General features: G+C 38.5%; 3 protein-coding genes across 5 annotated transcripts; 1 reads left to right on the plus strand and 2 right to left on the minus strand.

Moving 5' to 3' along the window:
* Window positions 1–1,826: 1,826 nt before the first annotated feature.
* pdpk1b (3-phosphoinositide dependent protein kinase 1b) lies at window positions 1,827–16,280 on the minus strand. Of its 3 annotated transcripts, none has more exons than XM_015022828.1 (14): window positions 16,013–16,280; window positions 12,125–12,415; window positions 11,156–11,198; window positions 10,931–11,068; window positions 9,851–9,995; window positions 9,681–9,778; window positions 6,325–6,400; window positions 6,179–6,247; window positions 5,392–5,488; window positions 5,122–5,295; window positions 4,147–4,364; window positions 3,991–4,048; window positions 2,782–2,934; window positions 1,827–2,098 (listed from the first exon to the last, which is right to left on the minus strand). In XM_015022828.1, exons 2-14 carry the CDS (start codon window positions 12,356–12,358, stop codon window positions 1,985–1,987), a joined length of 1,617 nt encoding a protein of 538 aa, XP_014878314.1. In that variant the 5' UTR covers window positions 12,359–12,415; window positions 16,013–16,280; the 3' UTR covers window positions 1,827–1,984. The 3 variants fall into 3 exon arrangements, with proteins under 3 accessions (XP_014878314.1, XP_014878313.1, XP_014878315.1); XM_015022827.1 differs by lacking the exon at window positions 16,013–16,280 and adding an exon at window positions 15,087–15,403; XM_015022829.1 differs by lacking the exon at window positions 16,013–16,280 and adding an exon at window positions 14,702–14,724.
* Window positions 16,281–16,551: 271 nt separating this feature from the next.
* LOC106940168 (ribosome biogenesis protein TSR3 homolog) lies at window positions 16,552–20,672 on the minus strand. The gene is made up of 6 exons (XM_015022834.1): window positions 20,334–20,672; window positions 19,419–19,629; window positions 18,880–19,073; window positions 18,084–18,251; window positions 17,356–17,410; window positions 16,552–16,805 (listed from the first exon to the last, which is right to left on the minus strand). The coding sequence occupies exons 1-6, from the start codon at window positions 20,452–20,454 to the stop codon at window positions 16,673–16,675; spliced, it is 882 nt and encodes a 293-aa protein (XP_014878320.1). The 5' UTR covers window positions 20,455–20,672; the 3' UTR covers window positions 16,552–16,672.
* A 9-nt stretch (window positions 20,673–20,681) lies between these two features.
* Window positions 20,682–21,907, plus strand: LOC106940169 (N-acetylglucosamine-1-phosphotransferase subunit gamma-like; the record flags this gene model as incomplete). Its single annotated transcript, XM_015022835.1, has 6 exons — window positions 20,682–20,849; window positions 20,929–20,983; window positions 21,059–21,126; window positions 21,458–21,512; window positions 21,620–21,703; window positions 21,800–21,907. Coding segments are annotated over exons 1-6 (437 nt in total), but the record flags the coding sequence as incomplete, so codon positions are not given.
* Between the last annotated feature and the right edge of the window lie 15 nt (window positions 21,908–21,922).

The raw sequence follows: 21,922 nt of genomic DNA on the forward strand, positions 1-21,922 counted from the left end.
GAGGCAGCCATCTTGTACGCCAACAGCTTTTTCTGATTGCTTCTGAGTGATAGAAGGTGAATGTGTCTGTTCAGCATGGGGAGGTCAGCACGAGATTTTACTTCCAGTAAAGATGAGCCGTCTATGCCAACAAAACAGGAATTTTAACCATGAAAACCAGTAAAATGGGACACAAATTAAAGGTTGCCAATGCAGTTAAAATAACCCCACTTGTTTCTTTAAAAAAAAAATTAAACTAAGTATCTGGTCGGCGCGAGAGTTTATTTTCAGTAAAAATGAGCCGTTCTATCAAAAAAAAAAAAAAAAAACCCGGGGAATTTAGAGGAACCAACTCAACAAAATTCAAAACGGCCAATTATTGGAACGGTTGCCAATGCTGCCAAAAAAAAAAAAAAAAAAAATTATATACATACATTTTAAATTTAATCTACATTTCTGGTGCCCAAAGTGTGTGTGTGTGCGTGTGTAGGGGGGGGGGGACTGCTTATGCACTGATGTGCATTAGGTCAGCACATAAGACTATTTTCAGTAAAGATGAAAAATAGTAATCGAAAGCAAAAAAAGGAGTTTAGGGGAATTCACACCTCGAATACAAATTAAATGGCACAAAAACTAATCTAAAATACCCCATTGTGTAAGTGTTGCCAATGCCGTCAACAATACCGTTATGTTTTTTACTTTAACTACATCTCCAGTGTGGGGAAAAACCTGTCCGTGTATTGAATATCTATGTGTTCAAACGGGATTTTATTTTCAGTGTGACAAAACCAAGATGAGCAAAAAAACAAAACATGGGAACTTTGGGGAATTAACAGCATGAAAGCAAGTAAAATGGTGCAAAAACATATCCAATTTTCTATGGGTTGCCGATGCCGTCAAAAATACCCTAAAAGAAAAACTATTTACTTGAACTCATGCCATGAAAACCAGCAAAATGGTACAAAATCAACTATATAGGTTGCCAATGCTGTAAAAAATATTTTCCCAACTGTGGGGGGAATAAAAAAAACTTGCTATGCACCGAATACCTATGTGTTCAGCACATCAGATTTTATTTTCAGTAAAGAGGAGCCATTCTATTTAATAAAAAGAGGGAATTTACGCCATGAAAACCACTAAAAATGGTACAAAAACAAATTATAGGTTGCCAATGCTGTCAAAAATACCCATTTCTTTTTTTAACTTAAACTACATCTCCAGTGCCCAAAAGAGAAGCCATAGGAACAAAACTGGCCATGCAGGAAAGAGAAGCAAGTGATGAAGTAGAAGCTAGTGGCATGTTTACCCGCCCCGATAGAAGAAAAACAAAAAATCTTAGTAACAGCTATGAAGGCTCACTCAGACCCACGTCTCACTGCAGACCAGCACTCTGCTTTAATTGGACTGCAAGTACCAAGAGACTGAAAAACAACTCCAACACCATGGGAATAAACAGAGGAAATAAAAACAAAGAGGACATGTGGGATTAAGAGACTGAATCAGTTTACAGTATCTGTCACAGCTAGAGAGTAAATGCACTAAAAGTCGGGCTTTTACGACAACTCGCACATATAACGTATGATTAGGATATGGTTTTAATTAAAGATATCTTGTCAGGCTCTGGTTCATAAAAGCTAGATTCTGTGTCATCGTTGAAGCAGGAAACCAGTCCGTGCGTTCAGGATAGTCCTAGCAGTACCCAAACTCTCTCCATTCCCCTCCCGCCCCCGAACCCCAAACTCACCCCCACCTGAAGCAGAATGTACAAAATGGTGGAAGTCTCATCATCCATACGTGGAAAAAAATGCAACAGAAGCCTCACAGAGAGCACAAAGAACAAGCAAAGCAACCCTGAATCCAAAGTTGTATTTTCCCCCCATGGATCTACTCAGGAAAACAAACGAGGTCTAGATGCCAGCGTCTCTAAGAGTTTGTTTACGTTGCTGTGATGAAGGGCACTAAAGAGGGCGTTATTCTGCTCAGTGATTGGCCTCAGATTGTGCTCCTATAGGCCTGGGTTTTGGTGCCTCTGGTAGATCTTTCTCCACACTTCCTGGATCTTCTTGCACCACCGGTCAGCGTTTCCACTGGGGTCCATCAGGTAGTACGTCCGGTTCGGCTGCAGCAACACGAAAAACAAAAAGGCAACAATTTAAAGACTCGTTAGAAAAAAATACCAGAGCGTCTTCAGTCAGAAGCTTCTTCAAATTCACTGGAATACAGACTGCTACAGGAGATTTTTTTCTAACACCACCATTTACAATAACTCACTGAAAAGTTTGAACCAATACGAGTTGCAACATTAAATTTCTGTTGGGATCAATAAAGTATTGTTGAATTAGAGCTGTTGTAAACAAATTTTAGTAATTGAATAATCAATTTAATAAAAAAAAATTTTCCCATAAAATATTGGTAAGTTCTGTCATAATACTGGCCCAAACTTTCATCTGGGTTACTGAAGATATGAACAAAGGAAATGGATAATATTCTGCTGGACGATAAATCGTCCCAGAAGTTGATATTGTTGTTTTGAGACCATTTTCAAGTAATGCAATCATAATGCAAGAACATTTTTAAAGATCAACTTTAAAACCAAATGAAGATTTAACACTGGAAGATGGTTTAAATATCAAATGAAACATTTGTTCTAGTTGAAAATTTTTATCATCCTGTTCTTGGTAGAAAGAAACGATAAATCCTGATGATATTTGTTTTAATTTACGACATCTGACACCAGTTTTGTCTAGTCTGAAGGAGCAGTGGGCCAGGATCCCAGCAGGAACAGAAATAAACTGCGGTTACCGTGTGAACGAAGAAGGTTTTGAAGTTTTTGGCCTCGGGGCGCAGCTCGGAGGACCAGGGGATCTCCCCCTTCAGGACCCGGTTGACGGGATCCACGTAGTACAGGTGAGGCCCTTCGGTCAGCAGCAGCTGCCTCCGGCGGGCGAACAGGCCCTGCAGGGAGTCCAGAGATTTCAGCAACAAAACGTCCACCACCATGTGTCACATCAGTGATATCAGTAATTATTGGTTAGTTTTTGTTTATACATCTTAATTACAGCCAAACTGGAGGCGTAACATTTCCGGTTTTATCCATTTTTCCCCTCCATGTTTTTTATTTTTAAGCACTTTAGAGCCAAAGTGAGAAAACTTTAAACTGCTGCCAGTTACCAGTAGGCTGTTGCTAGGCAACCAAAGTTTGGGGAACCTTTAAACTGCTTCTTACCAGCAGGTCGTTGCTAGGCAACCAGAGTGAGTTGATTCCACTGACCTGGAATATTCTACCAGATGCTGTACATATTGATTACGTGCGTTTATTGTTATCGATTTATTGTCCAGCTCTAGTTTTCACCAGGAGGTTTTGATGCTTTCAGCCTCCAATCGTCCATCTACAAAAACTCTGAAGAAAATGAATTAATGAGATTCAACATTAAATTTTCCTTTGTGATCAATAAACTGTTTCGAATTGAAAGAATTGAGCTCCAGTAGAAAAAGAAAAACTCAAATTTACAAAATTTGAGTTTTTTTCTACAAAGTTTTAGACTTTTTTCTAGAAATTTTATAAGATGGTATCAAAATATTTGTAGTTTGAGAAGTTGCAAAATAAAAAAAAGGGAGATTAGTCTTAAATTTTCTAAAAAAAAAAATGTATAAAATAAATTCTGAGTTTGGTAGAAATTTCAGAATTTTTACTAGCAAATTCTCTTTTCAAAGTTTCATCAGGCTTTACTATTTTACAATACATTTAGAATTCCTGAAAGAACTGAACCATTGAAAGAATATTTACCGTACTTTATTTTTACGCATTTGACCAACAGTCAACCCGTTTCAGTTTATTTTAAATTGGAGGTTTTACTGCTTATTGCGCTGACTGACGAGATTAACGTTTTCAGATGTTTGACTCAACATGTGGAGCTGTTGGTGCATTTCAGTGTGCTGTTCTGCTGCAGAGTTATTAAATAAAAGAGTAATGCAGTTAGTTATGCCAGACATTTATTGAGTCACACACACCTTGCGTTTATCCACTGGTCCCATCTTCAGGATCAGATTATTCTCCACAAACTGATGCCTGCAGAATCCAAAAGAGAAAATCTCAGCACACAGACACTAACCAACCAACTGAATCGTTTCCTTTCAAAATAAAAGCCTCGAGCACAGTGAACTTACCAAGGGTTCCCATTGGTCTGTTTGTCCAGCAATAATTTCTTTTCTTCCTCGGTGAACAGCAGGTCCAGCTCAAACGAGTTGTTGTCCAGGTCATGGATGTACTGCTCGATGTTGCTGCTGGACCGCTGTGGCGGCGCCGAGTCGTGCGGCGACAAGGAGTGCGACGAGCTCGACGGCGCCACCTGCATGTTGCTGAACTGGCTCAGGAGGTCGTCGTACTGAAATTCACAGTTAAACAAATCAAACTTCAGCAGCTGGTGAGTTATCCTAAGGCTTCAGTATGTTTTCCAACAGGGCTGCTAGAGCAGGGGTTCTCAAAACAGGGGTCAGGACCCCCAGAGTGCTCGCGAAATACCAAATGGATGGTCGAAAGATTATTTTCAGATTCATCATAATGAGATCTCAGGGGTGGAGGGCCAAAATAAGAACACATCAATAACTGTCGTAAAGAAAATGTGAATGTAATAAATGTCCCATTAAATATACTTTAAAAGATAAACAATTTTTTTTTTTAAATTAAGTCCTTTTAAAGCTGCAGTATGCAAGTTTTAAGATGTTTTTACATATTTCTTTAGGTTTTCACCAAATCCTAATATTAGACAGATAATCTGAAATAAAAAGATCGATTTCCTCCACCTCCTCCCTGAAGAAATGCACCAAAACCAATCACAGCCAGGAGGAGGGGCTTAGCGCTGTCAATCATCCTTGTGAATGTGCTGCTAAACACAGATAAACAACTTACTGTTACAGGAAAACAGTTATTGGTGGCTATGTTAACTAGCCTAGCATTCATGAAAGGCTATGCTAACAGGAAGACACCGTAGTAGGTGCCAAGACCCGCCTCTGATTGGTTGTTTCCATTTAGCACTGGGAGGAGCTAGAGAAGCTACTTGGTTTTCCCACAGATCATCTCAAACTTTAACAACTTTGTGACAGTTTGAACAAAAATGTAAAAACACTTTTTGGGCGACTCACATTCCCGTAGCAGTCCTCATCGTCTTCAGACATTGCTGGCAGGTAAGGTGTGAGCTTTGGGGGCGTCTGCAGGTGTAAGTCACTCCAGGAAATGGTGTCAAAGAAGGGATGCTGCCTCAGCGGGTCGTACCCTCCCATCTCTTCACAACCGAGCCGCTTGGATGGGTCCAGTGACTGAAGGGAGGTCAGAGACAATACTGAAATAAACCATCCTGCAAACACATTGGATCTGAATTTCACCCAAAGATGCTCCTTGGACTGACGACTCACCAGAAGTTGCTCGACTAGATCCTTGGCTTTGGGGAAGAATTTTTCTGGGAACTCGTACTCCAGCTTTATTATTTTCTGGAATATTAGGTACTCATTTCTGTGACAGAAATAAAAACAAGTTTCCTTTGTTAGCTCTTGTTTTACTACCATCACACTTAATAAAAATACATAATTTTTCAAATCAGATAAATTTGTTTTTTTTAAGTTCAACACATTTCATAGAGGCCCTACACTGTAAAACAAAACCTCACCAAGTATTTAGTCCAGTTTCTATTGCAAATCTCAATACACATTAAGAAAACTAATTCAAAGGTTGCTTTTCAGCAAGATAGGAGCTCATTTTAAGAGCAAATATTAATGAAAAATCACAAGTTACACCAGCAGATTATTTTATTTACAACACATTATAAATTAAATAATCTGCTAGTGGAACTAGTAGTTTATTATTGACTAAAAACAAGCTCCTACTTTTAAATTTGTTTTCTTATTTCAAGCGTGTGAAGATATTTTGAACTTAAAATTAGACCAAAAGTGATTGGTATGACTGTTATTGCAGTGTAAATTCCCTCCAAGCCAACTGGTATGTTCAAACGGATGTGGTCCAACTGGAAACCGATCTGGATCAACTGGTTTATGTTTCAAGAGTAGTTTGTCATATTAAGCAACTTTTCAGACAAAAAAAAAAAAAAAAAAAAAAGGATCGTATCGGCAAGCAAGGCATCCTTTCAAACAGCAGGTTGCATTTTAAACAAAATGAAGATCTAAAATGAAACAAAAGGGTTCTTACCCAGCTCTGAATGGTGGTAAACCAGCCACCAGCTGATAGATAATACACCCCAAAGCCCACAGGTCAGAGCTGCACATAAAACAAATATATTTAAGCAAGAAAGTCTTAAAATCTGAAAAGAATAAAATTATGTTTTTGAAAAGCACCTCTTGCAGGCCGATTTTTCTGTTAGCAGCTCTGGAGACACGTACTGCGCTGTCCCAACAAAGGAGTTTGCTCTCGCTGCAAAAAAAACAAAACACATTTTTATGAACAGATCTTGTATAGCCATAGTTTTAGTTTCCTGAAAACTCTCCCCAGCAACAGTCCTAGCCAATGCGCGTCTAAAGCGAGGTGAACTTCTCCAAAAACGCTTTGTAATCACATTTAGAGACAAGTTAGAAGTGGCAACATGCATCCTGTTCAGGCGTCTTATCCAATTTTTCCTCGGATGCAAAAGCTCTGGTATACTTGATACGCAGTTGGCACAAACTGGATTCTACACTAATAGACCCAAACTTTAAAATAACAGAGTCCTCAGGTACTTCTACAGGGTGTTAAACCTAGTGTCCAAATCAGTGATGACATTTCATACTTAAACCTAATCGAAAGGATCAAACTGGATTATTTCAATACTGTCTGTAACTTACATGCAGGCTAAGGTGGGATACTCCTCCAGTCCAGACAGAGTTACTGAGGCCACTCAGTAACTCCCGGCTGGCTCGCCACATTTAGAGGTAGCCAGGAGCTATCGAGTAGCCTTCACTCTTGGTATCGTCTTATTGAGCTTTTGTAACTGCCGTAACATTCTTCAAAAAGCGGCCCACTCCGCCATGACGTCACGTCAAAACATCCTATTCATTCGTGAACCTTGTCAGAAAACATCTGGTTGCTTAACGTTTTTATTTAGTAGAGTTCAGACTAAAAATGGTCGGAAGTTTCTCCCCCAACAGAAGGAGTTGTAAACCAAACTTGTAATTTTATGGTAAACTTGAGGACAAGAGACTTGGATGGATAGCATTATGGAGAAGGTACCCAGCTAATCATTAGAAACCATGGAGAAAATGCTTCCGTCATGTAGCCTAGCATGAACAAAACTGGTTAGCATCTTGATGTTGGTATGCATTTAAATCTGTTGCGTCAGGGAAATCTCCATTTCTCACACAGATAAATCATGATGTGTGAATTCAAGGTCAGTTCCTAAGCTAGCCAATACCGCCAATTATGAGCCCAACTAGGTGCGCTACTTCCACAGACAGAATAGCTCGGTTTGAACAAGCTATGGCTACATTAGCAAAAACAAACGGAGTCACTCCGTTCAATACTCCATCGTATGGTTAAGTTACATCGCTGCAAAGAGTCAAGAGAGACAGAAGCTGCGTTTCCATTAACCACAAAACTGCACAAATTGAAATTACAAAAACAAAAACAGCAATTCTGACAGAACGTTTGATAGGAAGTTTCTGCATTTGGACGAGTTGATTTTTCAGTGATATCCAAATGGACGCATGTTGCAAAACTGAAATGAAAACATTTTCACCAATGCGCCACATGATCAACATCCAAGTGTTACTACTGGCAGAAACAAATACAGGAACTGGTAGGAGGAGGATGGTTTGTTTTTTGTGCACATTTGTAAATTAACCCCCTGCACTGATGCCATCAGTAGCAGAGCTGCTCACCTCCTTCACTGGAACAGGGAGGAGGCGTTATACCAGTATGGGGAATTGGGGCTGCTGCTATCTCCGACTCATCTGGTGTTAAATGTAGTGAAGGGTATAGGGACAAATTACATAAATATCCTGCTGAACATTTTCCTTCACTGATTAAATGCTGGTCTCCAAGCTTGAAGGGGAAAAACTGTTCTGAATGAAAAACACCGATATAGTGTATCGATGTGGATTAATATCAAAAACAACCAAGTTAAAAAAACCTTCAACTGTTGCCAATTAGCTTAAGCAAATAATCAGATTTTATAGTCTTATACATTTCTCTTGCATATAAATTTACAGTCTATGTTAATGTAACTTTTCTGGTAATGAACCAAACTTTTATTGTGAAAATTCAAACTGGTTACTTCCGGTGCCAAATCAGTGTCAAAAATTGAACTTTGAAAACAAGTTGTGCTGTATTACGATGCAGCGGTAAAGGTCTCTGTGCTGCACCCGAAACCAGCAGTAAACATGCAAGAAAACAACAAGACAAGATGCATTCAGCCCAATGGCAGGAGCAGGTTAGGCAGGTCGCTAATCTGCAGGCGTGTGCCCAGAACGGCATCAAGCTCAGAAATAAGCACAGCCATGATAACAAGACTAACACTAAAATCACTCGTTATTTACACACATGATTTAAGCAACAGAAAAAACACATTTAGCCACTCAAACTCTCATTGCCAGCTAAGCTAGGTTGGTTTAATCAACTCACTGGTTGCCTAGCAACGATCTGCTGGGTAACTCAAACTGCAATTTAACATTTTGAGACTAAACTGCAGTTTACGGCCTCCTCAAAAACACGATGTGAAGAGGAAACTAAAAACAGGAAAGTTTGGCAGTTTCTCAGATATTTAAAACAAAACCAACCGTTAAATGCTGACTTTGAAACCTTTTTTATGAAGCTAGCTAAGCCATCAGGTCGATAATCGCACACTATGCCACCCAAAACGTTTGTCTTTTCCTCTTCTGGAAACCTGATTTTATCATCTTTCAAGGCAGTAAGGTTATTATAGCCATCATTCTTCTTTTAAATGCACTAAAAGAAACTTCATGCAGATACATGTGGATGTTTGGTCAGGGAATGGTAACATTTAATTTTTTACTGCCAAAAACGATTCAAAACAAAGATAACATCCCTTTTATTATTGTTAAAAATATTAAAATGAATGTCCAGGAGACAAAATCCAAAACCAGTCAGGAATCCGTTTGTGACGCAGGGGGAATGGATTACTGGAGCCAAGTGGAAATATTTACTGTAACACAGATTATGACTAAAAGCAGCAGAGATGGGCTGAATTGATGTTTTTGGCTTCACGTTATTGAAGACTCAGTTTTCTTTGCCTCCTGATTCAGAGTTTCACACGAAGTAGTGCTACATTTACTGGATGGTAAACCGTCCCAGTAATGATTGCAATCAACCATTATATTGTTGTTTGAGCCCATTTCAAATAAAATAATGGCATAAAAATTTAGGCTTTCCCTCTAAACGTCCAATAAATATAGAAATGGAAAACTTTTCAAATATCCAAAAAACAAATGAACAGAAATAAAATGGATTATGATGCGTCTGTAATCGCTCATTTGACACGTGTAGCTGAGCAAAGTTCAGCCTTTATTTTGAAAGGTTTGCATTTAGCATCTAGCTACGTCTTATTTCCATTTAGCTCGTCAGTTTGAGCTGGGCGTTGTTGATTTGGAAAATATTTAAACACCTTCTGATGGATATGCAGTATGAATACGTTTGTTAAGGTATGAAATGTGTTTTGATTCATTCTGCAGGAGTTGAAACAAACTCAGCCGTTTGGTTTTACCTTGTTTACTGTCAGACGACAACTGTTTCGCTGTTCCAAAATCGGTTATCTGGATGTGCATCTCCTCGTTCAAAAGAATATTTTCTGGTTTCAAGTCTCTGAAATAAAAAAAAAAATAAAAAAATGTGCAGAGTCAAATACCAGCAGAGAGCACAGGAGCAGATCCTTACCTGTGAATTATCCCCTTTTTGTGTAAATATTCTAGAGCACAAACTATTTCGGCCGAGTAGAACCGTGTACAGGTCTCATCAAACGAACCAATTTTGCGAATGTATTTTAGCAGTTCGCCGTTTTTAGCGTAGCTAAGACCAAAATCTATAAAAAGGCCTGTTAAGGAAAACTTTAAACATCTGAGCAGGTGAAGCAAACAGCTGAAAATCCAGAGAAATTTGATGCTAATGGAATAAAAACAACTTCCTGATCAACAAAACTAAGAGCCACCATGTCGTACCAACAACCATCTTCAGTACGGATGGTTTTACTGAGAAAAGATGACTTGTTTAAAATTTACTAACCAAGTTTCTTAATTTAAAGTTTGTACATTTTCTTAAAGTTTAAATGGTGGCGCTCTTATTGGTATGCTACCATGTCATACCAACAACCATCTTCAGTACAGATGGTTTTACTGAGGAAAGACGACTTAAAGTTAGCAAATGTAATCTGGGGATTATTTTTTAGATTAAGTCACAATTTTCTAGAACAAGTATGTGTGTATATATATATATATAAATGTGAAGCATATGAAGCTTAAACTATGCTACTTTCTAGGCAGAACATATTTACAAACTAACTTTTTTTAATTTTGAGTGCAAAGTGACTCTTTGTGCAGTTTTGGCTTAATTTAAGTATTCTCCATGAAATCAATTACTAAATTCAGGGTCAGTGAAATCTTTAAGTTGGATAAAGAACAAAGTGCTTTAAAAATGACTTCAGCAGATAACAAAAAGGCTGAATGTTGCCGTTTTATCCTTCTGGAAACCCCAGAGTTTGGTTACCAAGGGAGCAAATACACAATAACTAAAACTAACCACACTCACTGTTACTATAAGCTCCAGAACTGGTCATTTTATAATTATAAAAAGTCAGTTTTACAGTGACTCATTTCTCGCACAGTGTGACATCACCTCTGTTCCCAACATAAATAATTATTAACTGACCGTTGAAGAAAAAGAGAAATATTCAGAAAGCTTTTAAAGGAGCATCAGAATGAGCGAGGCGCGTCTGAAAACTGTCAGCCAATGAAAGGATACACAACTTCTCATCGTCTTGAAACGTGAAGTAGAGCTTTACAAAGAACGGGTGATCAAGATTTGACATCAAATCTCGTTCTCTTTTCACGTACTGGACTTTGTTCTCCTTCATAATGTGGCGCTTCTCTAAAATCTTAACTGATGAAGACAAAAAAGAAGAAATATTTAAAACATACATTTTTACTAGAAGACTAACATTCAGTTAATGGTTGAGTCATTACTAACTTGCATATTCTTTCCCTGTGGCCAACTCTTTTGCAAGAACAACCTGAGGAACAAAAACAAGGAAAACATTAAATACATTAAAGTTGCAGTTTGTAATTTTTATAGAATATGTACGTTTTAAGTATTTGTTGAAAATGTCAGTTTGGTATGAGACTCCTCCTCCCAATGCTAATTACAAACAGCCAATCAGAGCCAGGAGGCGGGTTTTAGTGCTGTCAATCAACCTAGTAAAAACGGTAAAACTGTTTATCCGCCGTCATGCTAACCAGCCTTAGCATTCATGACATTATCTGCTATGATGTAGCCAGAGAATGCCAACTGCACCACAGCAGAAAATGCCAACATTTGGGTAATAATTGGCTATAGTCATTAGCATTCTAGCAACCACATAGGCCTGTCAAATTTTGCTGGATGATCAATTCTACCAGAAATGGTGATAATTATAATATTGCCATGCTATAGCTGAATGTGGCTAGCATTCTTTGCTAGCCACAGCATAGCAAATTATTAACCAAAGGTTAGCATTCCATGCTAGCTGCAGCATAGCAGAGAATGTCATGAATGCTAAAGATGGCTAGCATGGCAGTTGACTGCGGATAAATTGTTTTCCACCATTTCCATTAGCATATTTAGTACGTAAAGATGATTGATAATCCAAGCCCCGCCTCTGATTGGTGGTTGTTGATGCATTTGATCAGACAGCAGTAGTAACCCAGAGAGGAGGAGGCGATCGATCTTTTCAGAGATTTGTCTCATAACTGTAACATCATGACAGTTTTAACAAATATGTAAAAACATTTTCAATAAAAGTTACTCTGCAGCTTTAATAGCTGCACCAACCAGATTTAAAAAACAAAACATCTTTTTGCATTCACCTCAGATGAACTGAGGGTGACTCATTAATAAAAAGATTGCTACCATGTAGCAACATCTACCCTAAAAACAGAGGCAGGAATTCAGCTGCCGTACCGTTGAGAAGGAGCCCTCTCCCAGAATCTTGCCAAACTTGAAGTCCTCAGGCTTCTTCTTGCGCGGCTGCGGCATCTGGGCGGCCGGCTGCGCGCGGCCGTCGGCGCTCTGGGAGCCGCCGGGTGCTCCTACGGCGCAGGGCTGCGGGGATGAGCCCTCCATGTTGGGGCAGTGACTGCTGCTTGTGCTCGGGATGGCGAGTGGCGAACAGGAGTCAGGGTGGTTTCTGGCCATTGATGGATGCGAGCAGGAACAGATGGCAACGTTGGGCTGAATGGGCACAACATCATACTGGAACAGCAAAAAACATCCAATCAGCTGGACGCCTGCATGTCCTACTGTAGAACTTCCTGGGTTTCATAATTCACTTCAAAACAAAAGCCTGTCACCACAACAATTTTCCTAAAAGATAAACTCAGAAATTATTGCGATAAGTGATTATATTAAGTTGAGACAAAGTAATAACAGTAATTAATAATGCCATAATACAAGACACATTCTCAAATATCAATAAACTTTAACGAACATTTAACACAGGAACTGGAAGACATTTAAATATAAAAGATAAATTATGAAGTTTCTGTAAACAAAGTGGTCCTTTAACAAAAAGGTTGAAATGACACCAAAACACCAGACTGAAAACTTTTATCATCCAGTTTATGGTAGAAAAAGACAAATAAATCATGCAAATGTAAATTGAGTCAAATTACACAATTAATGTATTAATTGCAACATCACTAGTAATCTATTTCAATGTAAATGATTAAAAAAAATTTAACAGTTTTGCACACATCTGTACCAAGTTTGGATAAAACTAGTTTGGATGAAACATTTAACACATCTCAAGAAATCAAAGCTTATTTTGGTTATTTAAAATGTCTTCCAATTCTGTACAAAACCAGGGTTTATTGGAGGGTGAACTCATCAATAAATTGTTTCAAACATGTCAATATTGTCATTTACCCCAAAAATTTCTGGAACAATTTATTGTTCAGTAAAATTTGTCAGGTTTCCTCTCAATCTAATGTTTTCCTGATTTATTGCAGCCCAAGCAAATAAAAGTTGAATTGTAGTGCCATAAAAGCCTCTGAAGATCGATTCATTTAAATAATCTGACTTCAGGTTAATGCGTTAAACCAGATATCAGTTCTGATCAATGAACTACTAAAAGTATTTTTTCTTCCATTAAATAAAAGCATCACAATTAGGAACTCCCACATAAATGTTTGTATGGATAAATGCAGATATTTATGTAATGTTTTAATTTTCTGTGATCCAGAATCAATCTGGTAAAATTTTAGGAACTTGATGGGTTTTTTACATGCAACTAAAATACATAAAATTCAACACTGAGGCATTAAAGTTTTAAACTAAAACTTCCAAACTGAAATGCCTCAATCTATGAAGTTGTGCTCCAAATATAATTAGTCAAACTGGAGTTTAAAGTCAATGACATTCAAAACCGCATGTATAGGAAAACTGATTCAGATCAGCATTAAAAAAAATATTGTATTAAAAAAAAAAAAAAACTGTTCACATTCTGGGTACAATATTACAAACTTATACCAAGACTTCAAGCTGGTATATTAGAGGGACATGGTCTGGTGTTGATAAACAAATAACTACCAAGGAGCTGCTTCCTGGCTTGGTGGTCCCACCCGATGTCAAGGTCTCCTCATAGAGCAGCAGCTTACAACACCCCAAACTCTAAATGATTTTATATTTAAAATAAAACAAATGAAACAAAAAGTGAAACCCACCAACGACATGAACCCAACAGTCACGTATATAGTGCTTTCTAACCTCTATACTTGCCGTTTATTTCAACGGCAGTTATTCGGACCAAATGCAACCATTAGTGTTTTTTTTTTTAGCTTTTAGCTCAGTTAGCTTCTCTTCATTTAAAACCAAGGTGTGGCCTTTAGCTGCCCATTCCGGACTTGACTCCATTATTGCCAACTGTCCGTGAAATAACCTACAGACTCCGTTACTGAGTCAATCAACATAATAGCTGGTATAAAGCCGTGAACCAACATTTTCCTAACCATGTATACTTTGGTAACAACTAGCCTGTGCGAACTTTCCATGCTAACCAAGCCGTGCTAGCAGGCTAGCATTAGCATTTGCTTATCTTATCAAATAAAGCCGATGTTCTTTGGAAAACAGCAGCAGTTCTATAGAAAAGCGCCCCTTACATGTCAAAAATGACTGCGTGCGCATGAAGCAGTAAATAATGGTAGAGGATAGTGTTCCTAATGTATATGAACATAAACAATTCAAACTGACATGTCCAACTTTATCCAACTTGTGATTCTAGCTGCATTTAAAGGCTCTTCCCATCACGGTGATACTTTGAACGACTAGGGCGCTTTTTTCGGCAAAGCACCGGCCATCATTGACAGCAAGTTACAAACTTGATGCTAACATTTAACTAGCTTAGCATAGCAAACAACTTCAAACCCATCTGCTGTGTTCAGATTCTGGTTCTCGACGCGCTTTACGTTACTTATGTAGGCTGTTCTGTTGAACCTTTAAAAATGCAAATCGAAAACCACGAAATTGACACAAAAATAGTACCTTCTAGAGAAAGGTTGAACGTACTAAAGCTAACTTTAGCTTGCTAGCAACTGGAGTATCGGTCGAAAGCGCGAACCAACGCCAACACTAGTCGTCCATTGCCGAACAGGGGGGAATAGTCCTATACAGTTTCAAAACACACCATTATACACTCTTGAGTTATTATCTGCTTCAGAGGTAATTAAAAAGCAGGTCGTCATGGACTAATCCAAAAGCCGGAAAGCCTCAGATAGCTTAAACCCTGCGATGCTAACGATGCTAGTGAGTCACAGCGATATTTTATAGACGAAGGCCGCAGATAACTACTTCTTCTGATCCAGCTGCTACACGCCACAATCCGCGCACCGGCTTCGAAGACCCACTCTCGGGAAGTTTTAACACTTACCATCTGACTTGTAGCTCTTGCCATGTGAGTTTTCCGTGAGTATTTATTTGGAATAAAATAATTAGAGAAGCTCCAGTAATGGCTGCCTCCGTGCCTTCATTTTCGAGGTGTGACGTCGTTCCACAACAATGTTACCGCAGGACAGCAGAGGAGAGTCCTGCCGTGTCAGTGTCCGCCCCCACCGCCACGAACAACCCGCTGAACTTTATAGCGCAAGGCTCGATCATATTCGCACAACATGTGGCCTGCAAACTGCTTGGACCGCACACTGGAACTGGGTTTTATTTATTCTGCCATCAGTGTGCAACAACCTAGTTATGATTTGAAGACCAAGTCATGTAGTTCCTGAGTTGGGCCATTCTAGTGTGATCCAAACACATTAAAAAAAAGCCATTTGTTTAAATTTCACAAATCAAATAATCGTTTTAAAATTTTTATTAAAACTATTAGAAAAATCAAGCCAAGTTTTTAAAGAGTGCAAGTGCAGCACTATACCAGTTCTAGGTGCATAAAAAGCTTTTAAAAAGTACTTTATTAAACTTTTACAAATCAAATAAATGCTAAACAAACCAAGATGCCATTAGTATACAACAATCTAGTCCAGATTTGAAGAGTCTAAATAATGTAGTTCCTGAGTTGGACCACTCCTAGTGTGATCCAGATGGATAAAAAAAAAAAAAAAAAAAAAAACTTTAAAATTGCTTTTTATTCAACTCTTACAAATCAAATAAAACTTGCATCAAAGAAATGATTTTAAATATTCTATTACTATGCAGATGACATCTAGCTTGTTTTACCCCAAGGAATCTGGAATAGTTAGCTTCACACACAAAGTTAATTTTAGTTGATACAACTTGCTATAAATTTTTGTTCTAAAGTCAAGGAATTTTGGTGAATTTATTTATTCACTGCAACTATTAACATACCTGGTAAAATCATGGTGAATCTGATGTTTTGTCCTTAATAATTCACTTTTAGTCTTGTGTAGTTTATGTCTTGATCGGTGTTTCCCAGCCTGGTCCTCTAGACTCACTGCCCTCCATGTTTTAAGTATTTCCTTGCTTCAGTCCAGCTGATTTCAATCAATGACTAATTAACAGGCATTTTCTGAACCGCAATCAGTTGAATTAGGCACGGTAAAGCAAGGAAACCTCTAAAACATGTGGGACAGTGAGCCTTGAGGACCAGGGTTGGGAAACACTGACCTAGACCAGGGGTGTCAAACTCCAGTCCTCTGCTGTCCTGCAGTTTTTAGATGTGCCACAGGTACAAAACACTGGAATGAAATGGCTTAATTACCTGCTTCTTGTGTAGATCAGTTCTCCAGAGCCTTGCTAACGACCTAATTATTCTATTCAGGTGGTGCAGCAGAGGCACATCTAAAAGTTGCAGGACACCTGCGGTCTAGATGGTTTCTACATGCTACAAAAAAACTACATTTTCCATTTTCAACACAATAGCTTCATTGCTTGAAAATCATTGTATCTTTAATTTATTTACAGTATTCCAACTTTTAATTGTGTTGTTATTCAAATGCACTACACAAAAAAATTAGGAAATTTTCTAGTCTTTTCTGGAAAACATTATTAGTCTTCATCTTCATCATCTTCATCTTCACGCTGTGAAAGTGTCGACTCGTCGTTGATTCCTGAGTTTTCAGGCTCTTCGCCATCTTCTGATGCGTCGCTGTCTTCACTGGAATCATCATCTTCAACGACACTAAACAGAAATCACAATTTAATGTCAGGAATAAGACTGGATTTTTAATCTAAGTAAAAATGCTCATCAAAGATACAGTTATTTTCAACTTAAATTGGCTTAGGCTTAAATTTCATAACAAAACCAGAAAAGAACAGTTATGTTGCACAAGAAAAGGAAATGACCCAGCATTGTTTATATCTATATAGCAGATGTAAAATCATCAAAAACACGTTGGAGGCAAAACTTTCTAAAGTTTTCAGTTTATGCATCTCAATTTTCAGTTACCCCAAAATGTTATAGACAAAAACAATGAGGCAGGTCTTTATCCTCCTGTACATCATCACTATCAGGTTTTATTGCATTGTTTTGGTGTGGAGCTCTTCAGATAGCAGCTTAACCAAACGTTATTCTGCTGTGACACCAAATAAAAACCAATAACAGCAGCAGGTCAGGATGTCAAGCTCCAGCAGCATCACACAACTTTCTCCACTGCTTAACACACATTTTATCTGAACTTTAACATGTTTGTGGCTAAATCTGAATTTATTTAACGCTATGAAGCGTTTACCTCAGAGGTCTGTTGAGATTTCTACACTCCACTCCAGAGTTAACATCAAACGGGTCTGTAACAAAAACAAAATTTTACTGCAAATTATATACCTCTCTCTAGTAACTCACATTTTCCAGGTACATAGCACCATTTTATAGCACATGACTTAAAAAGAATTGACTTCGTAATTCAACGCCTTGAAATTGGGCCTCTATCTCTTTAAGAATTTCTGCTCTTTCTGAAGCTCCGCCTCCAGGAAGTCGTCCCAACATGGCTCCTTTATTAACCCTTTAATGTTTTTACCAGCGTTTCTCTCAGCAGCAGCTCCTATAATGAGCTCAGCAGCTGGTTGCTAATTGCTGCTGGCTAGTCTGAAGGAGCAGAGAGGGGGAAGAGCTGTGCCTCAGAGGCGGGGCTTGGTCCACCCAGGCATTTTAACAGCTGAATGGTTGCCATGGAGATTAAAGGATTTCTGAACCATGCATGAAAGAATCAAAGCAACCCTCAAGGTTTGATTCTTGATGAAGGAAAAACATTAAAACATGATGGGAAGATAAAAAAGGAGATTTGCCCCTTTAATACTTTTACTTATTGATCAGAGTGAAATCTTAAAATCTTATTTGAAATAGAAAACAATAATATTACTTTAGTTCTTCAGAAAACTCAAACTTTTCAATAAATAGGAAATATTTGAAGTCATAGAAACAGTAATAAGGCTGAGATAAATAATTTCCGCCGTTTTTTACCAAACTCTTCTTCTTCCGGTTTGGACGTGAGAAACTCCTTCTCCACAGTCAGCAGCTCTTCCTCAGAGCGACATGCAGCGTAGCGGTCAAGAAGAACTCTGTTGAGTTCAAGAAACACCGTCCCCCACTTGAATTTCTTCAGCAGGAGAACCGCCAGTTCCTCAAACCCTGCAGCAAACCACAAACACCTGCAGCACACTGATGGAGAGCTGAAACGTTTGCAGTGATGCAACACAGTCACTTCTCTGTTGATCAAGGCTGCAGCTAATGATTAGTCTATTGATTATTCTATTGATTAATCAGCTAAAAACTGGGCACATTCTGCAGATTTTTAATTTTACCAACTGGGTACACTAAATGATGCAAACAAACAATTTAATTCTTTTTTAAATAAGAAAAAAAACATTTTATTTGCAGCATTCCTTTAGTGAATTTGAAGCAGGTGAAGCTAAAACTGCCACTAAATCAGATTTAGATAAATGTGTTTTAATCATAAGTGCAAAATGTATTTATTTTTTTATACAGTTTTGCCTTATTTGTTTTGAATATGTTGTTTTTGAGTCTGTATACTCCAGTTAATGATTAACTGATTAGAAGATTAGTTGAAAATTATTTCAATAATCGATTAATTCTAATTAATCCAATTAATTGTGACTGATCATGATTAATCATGTTAGTTGCAGCCCTATTAAATTAGTTGACGATTATTTCAATAATCTGATTAATCACAACTGATCTGATTAATCCGACGAATCGTTTCAGCCCTCCTGTCGATCACTGCAGCCTGAACTCTTACCGACGATGGCGAACGTGGCGGCAAACGCCTCGACACAGGACAGTTTGCAGGGCTTGCCGTAGTTGACCGGGTTTGCGGCGACGAGGTACGGCAGCAGCCTGGGGTGGCTGCCCACCATCTTACTGAACGGCGTCTCGTCCAGTTTGGCCCAGGAACAGTCGATCACAGCCAGGCCGCTCTGAGCCACAATCTCTCTGCAATCCGATCAAACATCAGAAAGACGAAGGTTCTTAGAGACAGATCATCACCAGAGAATGAGGAAGAACAGCTGGACGACATGGCTGAAAAAAATCAGTTGATATTAATAATTATTGATTAGTGTTTAAATATCTGAAATACAACCAAACTGGTGGTGTGACCTTTCCTGTTTCGTCCAGTTTTCTCTCTACGTCGTTATTATTTTTTAGCAGTTATGAAGCACAGTGTCAAAACCTTAAACTAAATTTTATTTCAATTATGTATTAATATTGATCATGCGTTGATCGCGGTATAGGTCATTATTGATTTGTCGGCCAGCCCTTGGAGAAACCACTGCATACCTGTCTGCTGGCGTCACATACTTGGTTCCCATGGGACTCAGGATGAGTCCGCTGAACCTCTGGTTGAGGCGCAGGTTGCGTACGAAGCCTTTCCGTACCAGCTTTCTGCCGGTGCAGCGTTTGGGATCGCAGTGACCCAACTCCCACATGGCGAGGGGGCATGGCAGCTTCACCTGCGGGGCGTCCGCTCCCTCCTCTGGGTGGAGGCTGGCTGGAAGGACGGAACCAAACCAGGAGAGTCCGCAGTGAACGCTTCACTTCACCAGAAATAACATCTACATTACTGTATACTGGGAAACGCAATTTATATTCTAAATGTTGTAATCTAAAAACAAAAAAAAGAATAGTCATAAAATTTACAGATCTAATAGTATCTTGTTAAACTAACCATTTGCCATTAAAAGCACAAATTTAATTTGTTTTAATTTTATTTTTTGACAGACCAACTTCAATTAACATATTTGTCAAGTGGAAGGAAAATAACACGTGATTATAATTTTTTTTTTCAAACAAAACCTCCAACATTGCAAAATCTTACCACGTTTTATTTTTGGTCCTTTTGGTGCAAATATTAGCAAACTTCAAATAAGAAAAAAAAAAAACTAAGTCACAAGTAACTTTTAAGCAAGATATAAGAACTTGCTTTAAGTTAATACTTTCTTAATATTTATGAATAAGTACTGGCTTCACTGGCTATTTCGCTTATAAGCAGTAATAAACCAATACTGTTTATTTATTTCCTTTATTTTACAGTTTAAAATAAACATGTCACATGTATTAACAAATTAACCTATAATAAGATCTTTTAGTAGATAAAAATTGCAACAATCTGGTAAGTTAGTTTTCAAAAAAATAATAAGTGAAGAAACATGATTATGATATGAGTACGTAGACGTGAAACACATTTTTTGTTACCTTCTAAAGCAGAGTGCATTTCTTCAGTAAACGTCTCCAATGATTTTCCCTTCATTTTATGCCGTTTATCTTTGCCTTTGCTGTCTGGTCGCACGAACTTGCCTTGTTTCTTTCGCCCCATGTTGCCAGGCTGGGATCTATTTTCAGGCGCTGTCCGCTAAAATATCAACACTAAGCAGCTTCTTGGCGAGCCGCGGACTCTAAATTTCCTTTCCTGAAAATGTTTTCAATTCCATCTGCTCATAAAACATCCAGAAATCCAAACATTTCCTCTCAATCTTAAGTTTTTAATCCTCCTTTTCACTTTACATGGTGGAAAACACGCTACACTGTAGCCTGGGAACACTGCGCATGCTCTCCGGGGTTATTTTTTTTGTCACGTGACCGACCACCTGACACAACAGACGACGGAACCGGAAATGTAGCGATTATTCATCCAAAAATCCATTATGTGGAGTTTAAATAGCGGAATATATGTTTTATTGAGGACATGGCTTGTTTGCGTGTCGCTTTTCTGTAAGTTTTCCATTCTTAATTTTTAGTAAACAAATAGCTGGACTTTTATTTGATAATCGATTTGTATTTTTCTATCCAGTCAGCCTCGGACTGGCTGGGAAAATGAAGATTGTGGAGGAGCCAAACACGTTTGGGTTGGTGAATTAATGTCTAATATGTCTCAGGTTTTCTGCTGCTGTTTTGTCTTCACTGGTTTTCTGTGTTTTCAGGCTGAACAACCCGTTCATGGCGCAGGGACACAGGCTACAGCCCAAAGTCTCTCCAGCGCCTGTGTCTGGTAAAGTGAAATGATCTAATTTAAAACCTGAGACATCCTTAAGGTCATAAAGTCTGATCATTTTGGATACAGCCGCCATAAGCTTAAAGTCAAATTTTATTAACCTCTAAAAATTCACCATAAAACCTTCGGTTCCCTGGACTTCCCTGATGGCGGTTACCTCGTCGTTTCTGGTGTTCCTCAGGGATGTGTGCCGAGTCCCCTGCTGTAAATCCTGTTCATAAACTGAAATGGGATATTTACTTCCAGTAATCATGTACCATTGCTTATTGATTTGAAATCTGAAATGTATCTGTATCTCATCAGCAACTGTAGTAATATTCTCTTAAAGGTCCGGCGCATCTTCATCGTCTGGCAGGAAAGTGCTTCAGTCTCACAGAATCGATGTGAGTGAAACACCCTGACCTGAAGAAGCAACATGCATGTGTTTGATCCATTTCACATCTGATTGCATGTAGAACCAACAACACACCTGTAACCGGCTCTTCTGCAGGTATAAATATGAGTTCTGTCCCTTCCACAACGTGACTCAGCACGAGCAGTCATTCAGGTGGAACGCCTACAGCGGCATATTGGGGTAAGACAACACCAAAACAGATGCTTTCATTAGAGGTTTTAATTTGTGAATTATTATTTTTAAGTGTTTCTGTGGGTCTTTGTTGTTTTCTGGTAGGATCTGGCAGGAGTGGGAAATTGCCAACAATACTTTTACAGGCATGTGGATGAGAGACGGCGACACATGTGGAACCAGAAACAGAGAAACAAAGGTGCTGAAAATACAATTATTCTTCTGCTT

The sequence above is a fragment of the Poecilia latipinna genome, unplaced genomic scaffold (genome assembly GCF_001443285.1).
Source record: "Poecilia latipinna isolate Pla-1442-1.1 unplaced genomic scaffold, P_latipinna-1.0 Scaffold3112, whole genome shotgun sequence".
Classification (NCBI taxonomy): Eukaryota; Metazoa; Chordata; class Actinopteri; order Cyprinodontiformes; family Poeciliidae; genus Poecilia; species Poecilia latipinna.